Here is a 12,211-nt window from a genome sequence, read left to right on the forward strand (position 1 = left end):
CTTGATTGCCTGTTAAAATAGGTGATGAGTTTATAAACAGCCGCCGGCCATTTGACCAGCTGAGTGTCAGGTGACACCATCAGCCAGCTGTCTGAACTGGGCTTATTAATGTTACCTAAAGGGAGCATATACAGAGAAAAAAGGAGTGGACCAAGACAACTTCCCAGACCAACACCAAAACGCAAACCATGTTTTTATGATGCACAATCCCCAATAGTCATGAAAAATTTCTTCCTAAAACATGAGCTATTTCAAGCTAATGCAAATGCTGTTTGGTCAATTAGAAGACAGGGCTTAGAAATGACGTTTAAAAACTGATTTCACAACCACTTAAACTAAAGTAAAAGCTAATTATCTACTTTTTAAATTTATTTTGAACTTTTTAAATATTAAACAGTGGCTGTTTGGCCATATTTCATATATGTCATATTGTCAATAAATAACAACAATAAACTAGAAAATGCATTTTTTGCTGAAAATGCGTGTGAATGCTAAAAGCTGAACTTAATTTAAAAGCATTACTACTTCAAATAGTACATCTACCATTCTAAATATCTAAAATTGTATATGCGCCGTTTGAAGTATAGAGAGATATAATCAGATCAAATATATTATAAACACCACTGAAATTACACACACTGTATCATGTCATTGCATGGCCATGAGTGAGCTTAAGACACAATTACAACATTATTTTAAAGATTTAAATTTACGATTTATTTCAAGAGTTCTAATGACCAATACCATAAAGACTAAAATGACTTAATGAGAAGGAAAGGGGGCGTACGGTGGAAAATAGTTAAGTGAACACAAGGTTAATCTGGTTTGAGAAAAGCAGAGTGACATGACAAGAAAGGACAATAACAAGAGAGAAAGAAATGAACACAAGGAGACAGACAAAGTGAAAGTAGAGAAGAGTTACCCTTGTCCATCATCTGCTGCCTGCTTGTTTGTTTGGCACACACAGCTTTGCTTTATGTCTAACCCTGTTTAAATGCCAGCCCATATTTTAACTTGACTCTGAAGGAAGGATGGCAACTGTAAACACACGTAAAGGGCACGTATGAACAACACCAAGGCTGCACACTATTAGATTATCATTATTCTGCAAATTCATTCTTCATAAAAGGAGCTTTAATGATTTTACTTCATGTAAGCTGTCTGTGAACATATCAGATACACCGTGTGCAGGGTACATTCTCCCTATATCTGTACTTACGGGTGGTTGTTTTTGATACAGTTAACAGTTACATATGTGGGTCATTTCTGTACATGTCTTGGCCCAGAAAGTCTTACAACCTGCTCCCAGAAAAAGTTTTCACGTGGGGGTCTGTGGGGACTGACTCACTCTTGGAGCCAGCTTCAAGTGGCCATGAGAGGAACTGCAGTTTTTGGAACATCCGTGCTTCATTTTTCAGCCTCAGAGGTCGCCGCTTGGCTATGACAAGTCTTATAGTGTCTTCTGTGAAAAGTGTCTACAGGGTAAGATGACTTGTTGCTGTATTGCACTCAGGTCTCATTTCTGCCCCCGTGTGCGATAATTGAACATTGGTGTAAAATGGCGACTCTTCAAAGAAACAGTTGGTCTTCGATTCTGAGGGACTGACGCCAAAGTCTGATGTTTACTTGATGTTTTAAGATTGATGACTTGTACTGGAGGCAAACTTCACTGACGAACCAGTAAACATGTTAAGATTTCAGATTGTGTGTGTTTAGTTGGCAGTCTGTGTGAAAAGTGCATCACCAGACAACAAAATGGAGGCATAATTTTACACGTTACAATCAATCAGCAACATCCAGAGTTGAAAAATGAAGACAAGATGGGAGGGGCAAAAGCATGCAGTTCCTCTTCTTGAGGCCAGCTCCAAAGGTGTGTCCGTCCCTGTAGACCCTCCATGTTAACATGTTTACCCTAACAGCAGAAATAATGTGTTTACATGTTTACAGCCTGGTACAAAAAACAGTTTTGGTTTCTACAGCTTATTTCAACATTCATGACAACTGTACAGGGGGTGAATTCATATATAACTCACACATTAACATTTCATTAAGGCTTACACTTATGTATAATAAAGGGCGTGGCTACTTTGAGCAACAGGCTGTCTGCAAAGTGTCACCACAGTCACTGAGTCAGATCCACCTCTCGCTCCTCCACAGCTCCACCCTTTTGTCCAAATATGGTCACTTCTGGCTCAAAAAAAGAAGGATGGGTTCAGACTACACAACATTTTTGTCTGTTCTGTCAGTCACTGTCAGATTAGCTGATTGTGGAATCATAAAATGTTGCCGTGACTTGGTTGACAGACATCTTTCAGAACGTGTGTGATGTCATCAGATTATTCTTGTTCTATTTTTATTACAATTACTATTATTTCAGTCAATGTGTCAGTTCATGTCCCACCTGAAATGTTGTAGTTGTAACCTAAAAAGTGTCACCAGATGGGCGGAGCTACATTTGAAATCACTGAATCCTCCACAACAAGTTCCTGCAAATGTTTCACAATAAAAGCCTTTTTAGAAAATGATGTCAGCTGAAATGATAGGGGCTTTAATTTCAAACGGATACAGGAAGTGTTGAGTTTGAAATGACGGCATGATGCATTAATTTTAACAGGATTAAAACTAAAAACAGAATGAGAAACAAAGGCCTGTTTCTAATGTAGTGTGTTTGAAATGAAGCTGGTAGCCTCTGCAGCTGTGCTGAGTAAAGGCCCAGACTGTGACGGGAGAAGTCATGGAAGACAAAAAGAAAATCAAACATGCTAGACTTTTTGTCAGAACGCCGTGTCGTGTGGGGTTGTTGTCTAGTATGACACTCTACACGAGACAAAGCAATGGATTATCGCGTATGACACTCATTGTCGTTTACGACCTGAGCCGACACCGTACAACACCATGTCAGGTTGTAATTGGGCTGATATTGTGTAGCCTGAACCCAACATTAGGATGGATTTGCTTCTCCTTTTAGATGACAAATCACCTTATGATTAACTTAAAGATAAGGGTACAGATCCTGCTCCCTTAACGACAAAAACTGCTTTTTTAAATTCACTTGACTTTGACGTTATCTTTAACAACCTAACAGGTAACAGCCTCATGTTTTATGTTACAGTCCCTCTGGCATAAATAGTAAATAATCAAAATTGATTAACATATCAATCAGGTAAAACAACATCCCACCCTCCACAGTGAAAGCGATCCTGTATCCAGACTGACAGGCACTTATTTTTCTGTATAATGACACAAGCCAGACAACTTTCTGGATAACTAATTGAAAACAGGGCTTCTTAATGACACCTGACGTCTCAGGACCCACTCTGCAAAACTGTCTACTTCTGATCTGTTCTCCAATAACCCAAATCGCTTTATTAGCCTGGGCTACAGCATGGTAATATCCACAGTATGCTGGGATGTAAGCACTGAAGAAAAAACCCTTCCAGACAAACAAACATGGAGTTAGGTAAACAAACTTAAACTGCACAAACCTTTCAAGTCTCTCAGAGAGGTTGTCTGCCAGATCAAAAGACGGAGCCTTATACACATCTGTCAGCTCCAACTTCTTTCTGAAGCCCTTCCTCAGCAGCGGTGTCGTCCACCTGCACAAAAACCACACAGCGGACAGATTGTTGGGGATCAACTGTTTGAAACTGGGACGCCTGCGGCAACAACATGTGTGTGCATTTGAGAATATGATCACAGGTTGTGTCCAACGTGCATGAAAACTGGGTAGAAAATAAATCTTACTATGCACTCCTGAACGACACTAAGTACATATTGCAAATTTAGCATGTATAAAATGCATTGTAAAGTTAAGCAATGACTTCTATAAGATTATATTACATGTATTTGTTTGTTTGTGGTTAGAGGATAACCCATTGGTATAAAGGCCAGTGTTGGAGCGTCTGGCAGCTTTAATGTAAACTGGTGTTAGTTGTATCAGAAGTAAACCCTGAGGTTTCACAGTCAGACTAATGACAGAGGAGGCAGATAGGGTCAGATGTTTGTTTGTCCCTGTGACTAAAGCGTTTAAAGAAAGACTGTCCCAGCCTGGTGACACACTGGAGTTTACATCATCTCACTTTCTAAGCCTGCTTCTTTCTCTGGCACCTGTCATTAGTGTGAGGAATAACAGTGTCTCTTTAAACAGGACTCCTACTATATTATAATTTTAGGGAGGATATTTAAATGTCATAAAAATAGCTGGACCACAGAGCAAAAAAAAAAAACCCATGATGAATATTATAAATAGAAACAGTCACTCAAAAGTCGCACACTCCACTCACAATGCAAACTGCAATTTTACCATCGTTAATTCTAATGTTTTACTTAATCAGAATGACTCTGATCAGCCTCCACAAATACTGAAGACTCAGCAAAACCCCAAATAGCTTCCACCCGCACCTGATATCATTTTCTAGAACATACCTCGTCGGAGCACATTCACATTGTGAGCTTTCGCATAGTTTATAACTGTCGTGTGCGCATTTTACGCGCGGAATAAGCGAACAATCTTCATCTCACTGGCACTTTTAGAGTTAAATATATTATTTAAATGTCATTTGGAAGCAAAAAAAAAGGACACAAACAAGTCCGTGGCAGAATCACAGCACTTCAGATCACTTTAAACGCATACCAGTCTGAACACAATCACGGTTTGTTCCAAGGTTTTGTTTCTTCAGAGAGCAGCCTGCGCCGTGTCTCACCTGCGCCACGGAGCCAAAAGTTTCACATCAAAGCTCCTCCTGATATTAATCAACACCAGACCTCCAAATTTACACAATAATCACCATCAATGAAGCATTTATTGACAGTATTAGTCGATCCCCGTCATTTTTTTCATGTCACCAAACGAGGAACAGCATGCACCTTGCCGTCCAGAGGATGTTCACTAAAAGTGTCTTACCAAAAGAAAAATTTGGAGAGGAAGTTTGCATCTTCCACTGGTGACTTCTGCATCCTAAGTGCGCCGCCAGTTTGGTTTCTCTGCACCTGAGTGTGATCCGTGCGCGGCGCTCACATTTGTGTCCCCTGAGTGGATCCGTTCCCACACTGACAGAGAAGGTGCTCGCCTGTTTTATCCTCCACTTTGTGTCTCTGGGAAATATGATGTCACAGTAGAGTTGTCTTCCTCCCCAAAAAATACGGAGACGGGTGTTTCTCTCCTGTGTGCGTCTCCTCCTCTCTGCTGTCCTGCTCCTTCTGCTCCACTGTGACACTGAGAGGACAGTCCATCCTTTATGGGCTCGCCAAAAACTCACGGAGACACACGTCACTTCCACGCTGACGAGCCTCAGGTTGCATATTGTGGCAACAAACTGAGGCAGCTAAACCGAATGAGGCCACTTTAGCAGATAGATATCGATCCATATGCAGCACCAGGCAAACAGCAGGTCAATAGGTAATTATTCTATTTTCTGTCGGAGGAAATCATCTTCTTACACAAACTATTATAGGATTGGGTTTAAAAACTTATTTTTGTGACTTAAAACTAAGTGTATAAATTGTGCTGTATGATAAATGTCTTGCCTACAGAATAATCCCCAAACATTTGCATAACCTTATCTCACATTACAACCTTCATATACAGAAAACAATTTTAAAATCACTGCTATGTGCAAAAACAAACACTTTCCAAACAGCTTGATGGTCCGAGGACAGGGGTCAGCAACCAGAACTATCAAGAACCAAAAATAATTCATAAAAATCTGCTTGGAGCTACAAAACATATTTGAGCCTTATGGTAACACTGTGTATTAAGTATAATTTAACCTATGGACATTAAAAATACATCTAAACAAGCATTTAAAAATTTTACCACAACGTGGCTCCTCTGCAGTGGGCTATTTATGATTATTTAGCACTTAAGCTTTGCAGTGTTGGTGGTGAAAGTGAACAAATCTGCCCACGAACTATTAAATTCTGTATTTTCCTTTGAGACTTTTGCTTTCATGGATTTGGTATCCATTGCTAGCCTCCCTAGGGAGGCTCAAGACGAGCTACCACTGCTGAGGTTGGAAAAATTTAGAGGAAAAGGTGCCAGGCTGTAAACACACGATGCACAGTTTAGTTGATGAAATGTTAAATCTTAAAAAATTAAACTGTTAAAACAAATAAGAAGTAAATAACCATTATTCATTTTCATGTGATTTATTTTCATTTATTTATTTTTTTTGTCAAAGGCACAGAGAGCCACTAGAGGTGGGCGAAAGAGCTGCAGGTTGCCGGCCCCTGACCTAAGAGCTTTTAAGGGTCAGTGGCTTTTTCAATTCAATTACATTTTATTTATAAAGCCCAATATCACAAATCACAATTTGCCTCAGAGGGCTTTACAGCATACAACACCCCTCTGTCCTTGGACCCTCACAGCTGATAAGGAAAAACACCCCAAAAAAACCTTATAGCTTATTTCTAAAAGTCTTTGGTATATGACTACAACAACTGCCAGGAGGTCTCATGAACCTTATTTGTAAAGTGAAATATGAAATTATCAATCATTTACATGATAGTTAATTAAGACAAAACTCACCTATGTGTTAAAGTAACAGTTCACCCCAAAATCAAAAACACACACCAGAAAACATCAATTAAATGCCCAGTTCCTTTTACTAGCCTGGTGTAACTACACATTTTAGACACGGTCTGTCTGCTAAGCATTTCATTTCTATAGAAGTTCTTTGGATGCATAAAACCAGGTTTTTGACTGCCCACCTGAGCTAACATTAGTCAGCTGCTTAGATCGTACATACCAGTATAAATGTTTAAACTTTTGTCAATATGGAAATGCTACATCTCATTAGCTCAGTTAGTCTCCACAATTCAGTTGTTCAGTTACTTCTATTAAAACCATGAGCACCAAAGAATAATTCATTTAGATTTACTTGCATGGTAAGCAAGAGAGACAGAAAAAAAAAGTTGGTGACTCCCTACTTCTGAGTTATTAACATTCTTTGAGTCCATAAGGGTCCTCAGACAAAAAGTATCAAGAGTATTTCATAAAAATTAATTCAAGTTCTGAGGATTGTTTTAATAGGATAAAGTGGCGTGTTGGTATGTGTTTGAATTATTCATTATTGATATGTTATTCAGAGCCTAATTTCTACACATGTAATGTTCATACTAGTTTAAATAAACAATTTGATTATATTAACCATGTTAATTGAGCAGTTTTGTGTGAAAAGAATTAAAGGTCTGTCCCAAGTAGGCCCGCTGAGCTCAAAGGCAAATAATGACCCGGGCTATACAATATTTTTCCTCTTCACATAGTGTTATTTATAAATGTAGGTTGTTTTAGTGAGTTACTGAGTGTTGGAGATATCAGCCGTAGACATGTCTGCTTTCTCTCCCATATGGAACTAGATGGCACTCAGCTCGTGGTGCTCAACGTGCCATTAAAATAAATCTGGACTATACTCACCCAAGTGCATTACCATGCACGTAGATGCATGGCTGCATCTGCTAGCTCACCTAGCACCACTGAGCTAGCCATCATTAAAGCTCAGCCGAGGAGGACGTCATTAATGTTTACATCTCACCCTGTCTTGAGCACAAGCCTCTTGACAATGAGTAGATGCACGCTCTTCTGTGTGGTGACACAGTTGGTGGCTGTAGTTCAGAAAAAGGAAAATAGTTCCTACATGAAACTGCTCACAACAAGGTCTGTGGATTATCCTCAGTAACTGGGTCCTGATTCCTGCAAAGGGACATTGATGTTGAGTTTCTCAAACACAGTTTTTTGGTGCTTTGAGCTCCAAAAGCTGAGTGACACCTAGTTCCATTATACTGGAGAAGACGGACATCTGTACAGCTGACATCTCCGACACTAACAACTCATACCAGGGCTGGAAACTAACTTTTTTGTCCACCTGCCACTGTAACTGGTGGATTCCAAAATCTACCATCCACTAAATAGATTACTATTATTATTTTTTTGGCTGGTGAGTGAAAAAAATCTAGCAGACACTTGCACATTTTACCAGCATTTGGCTGGTGGCTGATGCTATTTCCACCCCTGATCCATACTTATAATCTAGATTAATAATTAGCACTACAGGTAAGAGGAAAAATATGGGGTGAACTGTCCCTTTGACATGGCTGGATAAAAAAGCAAACACTGAGAGTAAAACAGCACAATGTCTAGGAGTCCTCCTCTGCTTTTTTGTGTCAATATAAATGACCAGATAAACATTAACGAAGCCAAAAAGCTCTGTAGTTGAAACTCATCCCAAAAGCTGCTGCCTGTCCACTGAGCTACCTCTGACTGCTGAGCTGTGGCTTATTCATTTCACTTCAGTCAGCTGCCTCACTATCATTCACAAAACAGAAGAAACAGTTCCAGGACATCTAAAAAAAACAAAAAAACAACTTGCAACTGTTTTAAAAATCAGTTTCAGGTTAGGCACAGTTTCAGGAAGGGGAGGATCAAAACCTTCAGACATTCCATAAGGGAACAGAGATAACATGGAAAGATGCAGAGAGCCTTTGGGTGCGGAGTATCCCAACACAACAACTGTGTCTTATCTTCACTGTCAGCACTTCAGTTGTAGATACTTCAAGACGGGGACACCGGCTGGGTAAATGTGTTTGAAGAAACAAATATTAAGCTCATACTGACCACGTTACTATCAGCTGTTTGACTGTGAAGCAGCAGGGCAGCCCTCTGGCTAGAGACAGTGCTACAGTTACACTGCCATGGGACTGATTTCCTCCCACACCATGTGTCCAAGAGGCAGCAAGATAAATCTACTGCTGACTGGTAATGCTATTATCTGCCAGGTTTTTCTTCAATGAAAAGTACGGTATAACTGGAGAAGATCTACGTGTGTATTTTGTATTCAAGTAAACGTACCAGTGCAGCACAGTCAAGAGTGCAGGTTTCATTTCAGCTTTCAGGTGGACACATGATCAAACTCTGCACAGAAAGTGACACTGATATATTGTGTGGCACTGAACTTCCTTTACTGTAACTCCACCAGTTTCATTAAAAACACACAAACAACATAAATACTGCAGGTATGAGAAAGATCACAGGAAGGTAAGCCTCTGTGCAAAGAAAGATAAATATCACTGAACAGATCTGTAGGGCAAACATGATTCGGAATATTAAAAAACTGCAAGTCCAATTTGTTGTTGAAATGTGTTTGAAAGCAGAAAAGTAAGTTAAATAAATAGAAGGAATGCGCTGGTTTGACAAAGGAAGGGATATTTGTGCAACCAACAAACTGTGCTTCAATAAAACTAAACAAACAGTGCCTCTAAATAAATCTGAATACACAGATTATCCAATCAAGACAATAAAACTACAGGGGACAATCACTCCCTGTCTGAAGACTGAATGGGACATGTTCTTTTGTTCTCCACAAACCTAACCAGAGGCTGTGCTGTTTCCTTTTCTTTCCTCTTAAAAACATTATTTTGACCTTGAATTTATCTGTATGTGTGAGAGACAGGATAAAGCTGAGCCTGACTTATCCAATAAAGCTGATAGATGAGGAGAACCACATGAAGTCAGCCTGGTGGTTGTAATTTTGCGCAACTTTGAGTTACTGTTGCTGAGGGACACAAAGTTTATCTGCCTCTGCCTAGAGGAAAGAGTGACCTCTGCTGCACAAGGCAATGCAGCTTTATCTATTTGTATTCATACAACAGGGCAATGAAACTGCTTTACAGAGCAATAAAATATAAAACATAATAAAGGATACAAATGTGTAATAAAAGACTACAGATAAAAAGATATAACAGCTAAAATTAAATTATTAAATGATTTACAATTTAAAAAAAGCAATTAAATGTAGTAGGCAGTGTAAAAAATAAATGTTTTTAGCTTTGAGTTAAAAGTGCTCAGTCAGGCATTACATCCCAGAAGACATTCAGTGAAGCATATACAGTAATAATGTTTTTTTAATCCAAGTTGCTTCTATTTTGAGCCTCAGTAAAATCCGAATCAATGACTGACGCAACTGATTCATCAGTTACATTGGATACTTACTGTAAAATAATATGCTCAAAGACATTTTTAGTTATTTCAAATTATTAGAGGCCTGCTCTGTTGATCAGAATCAGATTTGCCAAGTAGGTTTTCACATACAAGAATGTGCTTTGATGTATTGGAGCACAACATAAACATGGTAAGGAAAAATGAAATAAAAAAATAAAAGCAATTATTGCAAAAACCAAGAAACATAAATACAGAGTAAAATGAAATTACAATTAAAAAATATATATAAATTTGTACAATATATCCTTGACAAAGTTGGGCAGTGCTATGTTGGCAGTTAAGTGTTGACACCAAACTTAATGTACTTATCATAAGGTACACGTTGCAACCAAACAAATGAGAAGGTGTACATGAGCTTTACACATTTCATATTTCCAGTCAGCCAAAAAACGAGGAAACCACTTGTAGCATATATTTAAAAGATTTATTGAATTAAGGCCTGCACTAAAAACAACACTAAACTACTCACCTTCCAAACTGTGAAATCCCCCGAAGTTCCCTTCAACCTTTTCCAGTGAACCCCTTTAACAAACAAAAGCAAATTGACAAACAGAAAAACAAATGCTATTGCCAGCTACCTAGCTAGCATAAGTTAGCATAGCAGCGTTTACAGCTAAACTTAAAATGTTTTTATCCATACATCGGCTGCAGTCTAGTGAACCAACTACCAATGATATTAGCTATGTAGCTAATGTAAGCTAGCATTGACTTGAGCCACAATTTAGCATTTGGAACGACGCGGCTAATCGTTAGAGGCTATCGTTAGCTTACTTTAGCTAAACAGCTAACGTTAGCATTACCACAATGCAGCAAAACCACAGCAAAATGATTTAAGAGTGGGGCTTTGTAAAGACGTTAGCATAGCTAAACAGAACTTAACCCACTGTATAAAGCCCAAACTTCAACCTTCAGGCTGTCACAACATACATGTTAATAACAACCAACAGGTGTTAGGACCGTCGCGTTTCCCTCTTCTTTTGAATCCAAGTGTGGTGGCTGAATTTTAAGCCCCGCCCCTTCCGAGTGCTGCGCAGAGGCGCATCTTCAAACATCTTTTGGAGGTAACGGTAACGTCACGTTAGCTAGCGGCTACACAGTATTAGCTATGGGCAGCTTCATGGAAAACGCCTTCCCAGCTGGAGATGAAAGCGACGCCAGCAATGACGACTGGGACATCGGGTGTACTTCGGATAAAAAGTCGTCTCGTGTCAAGGTGAGAATGAACTTTTCTCAAAGCGGCTAATGCTACTAGAAGCGTTCACTAGCTAGCTGCTAACAAACTTTAAGCTAGCTTCAGTTTCTGTTTTATACAGGAGGCTAACACGCAGCTTTATTGCTTGTTTTGTGGCAAAATATAATCAGGAGAACAAACAACAATATGCTGACACAAAACTAGTCAGGACCAAGCAGTGTAATTTGGATACATACATGTAGTTATAGTGACAATGGTAAGAGGGGTAACTGGGACATTGCACAGCTTAACGCTGCTCTGCCGCTCTTTTTCACCCTTCACCATCTGCGTTGGCTCAAAGTAGAGCGCAAGTTAAAGTGAATTTAAGAAGAAGCCTCAAATTTGATGAAACTTAAATTATACTATGAGCTCTACAAGTGCTAGATTAAAGGGATAGTTCAGACTTTTGAAGTGGAGTTGTATGAGGTACTTATCCATAGACAGTAGTGGGGTTTCCATCCAAATGTATCGAAATTTTTGAGCGAATTTTGTGAAAATGTGCAAAAGAAAATGCAAATTTAAGAGAAGAGCAGTAGGTGGTCCTCTTGAAAAATGAACAAAATAAAGGCACTCCCCTAGAAGAAGAGTGCGCCATGAGATGACGTCATAAGAGCGTCTTATGCCCACTGTAAACAACAACACACTCAACTGACACTCAATAGCTGACCAACTGACACTCAACAACTGACCAACTGACACTCAACAACTGACCAACTGACACTCAATAGCTGACCAACTGACACTCAACAACTGACCAACTGACACTCAACAACTGACCAACTGACACTCAATAGCTGACCAACTGACACTCAACAACTGACCAACTGACACTCAACAACTGACCAACTGACACTCAATAGCTGACCAACTGACACTCAACAACTGACCAACTGACACTCAATAGCTGACCAACTGACACTCAACAACTGACCATGAACAGATTCCTGATAAACCTGTCAGCTCTTGGGAGAACTCTGGTTAGCATT

General features: G+C 39.4%; 2 protein-coding genes across 2 annotated transcripts in view; one reads left to right on the top strand and one right to left on the bottom strand.

The window, feature by feature from the left end:
• cftr (CF transmembrane conductance regulator) overlaps positions 1 to 5,202 on the bottom strand; it is a 66,100-nt gene extending 60,898 nt beyond the window's left edge. Inside the window, exons 1-2 of the mRNA XM_033635747.2 lie at positions 4,904 to 5,202; positions 3,486 to 3,596 (exon numbers count right to left, since the gene is read on the bottom strand). Coding sequence (XP_033491638.2) covers positions 3,486 to 3,596; positions 4,904 to 4,956 — 164 coding nt within the window. The 5' untranslated portion in view covers positions 4,957 to 5,202. The remainder of the gene's footprint in view (positions 1 to 3,485; positions 3,597 to 4,903) is intronic.
• Positions 5,203 to 10,998: 5,796 nt separating this feature from the next.
• Positions 10,999 to 12,211, top strand: part of asz1 (ankyrin repeat, SAM and basic leucine zipper domain containing 1) — a 42,755-nt gene continuing 41,542 nt past the window's right edge. Inside the window, exon 1 of the mRNA XM_033635832.2 lies at positions 10,999 to 11,207. Coding sequence (XP_033491723.1) covers positions 11,100 to 11,207 — 108 coding nt within the window. The 5' untranslated portion in view covers positions 10,999 to 11,099. The remainder of the gene's footprint in view (positions 11,208 to 12,211) is intronic.

Source organism: Epinephelus lanceolatus, chromosome 5 (assembly GCF_041903045.1).
Source record: "Epinephelus lanceolatus isolate andai-2023 chromosome 5, ASM4190304v1, whole genome shotgun sequence".
Taxonomy (NCBI): Eukaryota; Metazoa; Chordata; class Actinopteri; order Perciformes; family Serranidae; genus Epinephelus; species Epinephelus lanceolatus.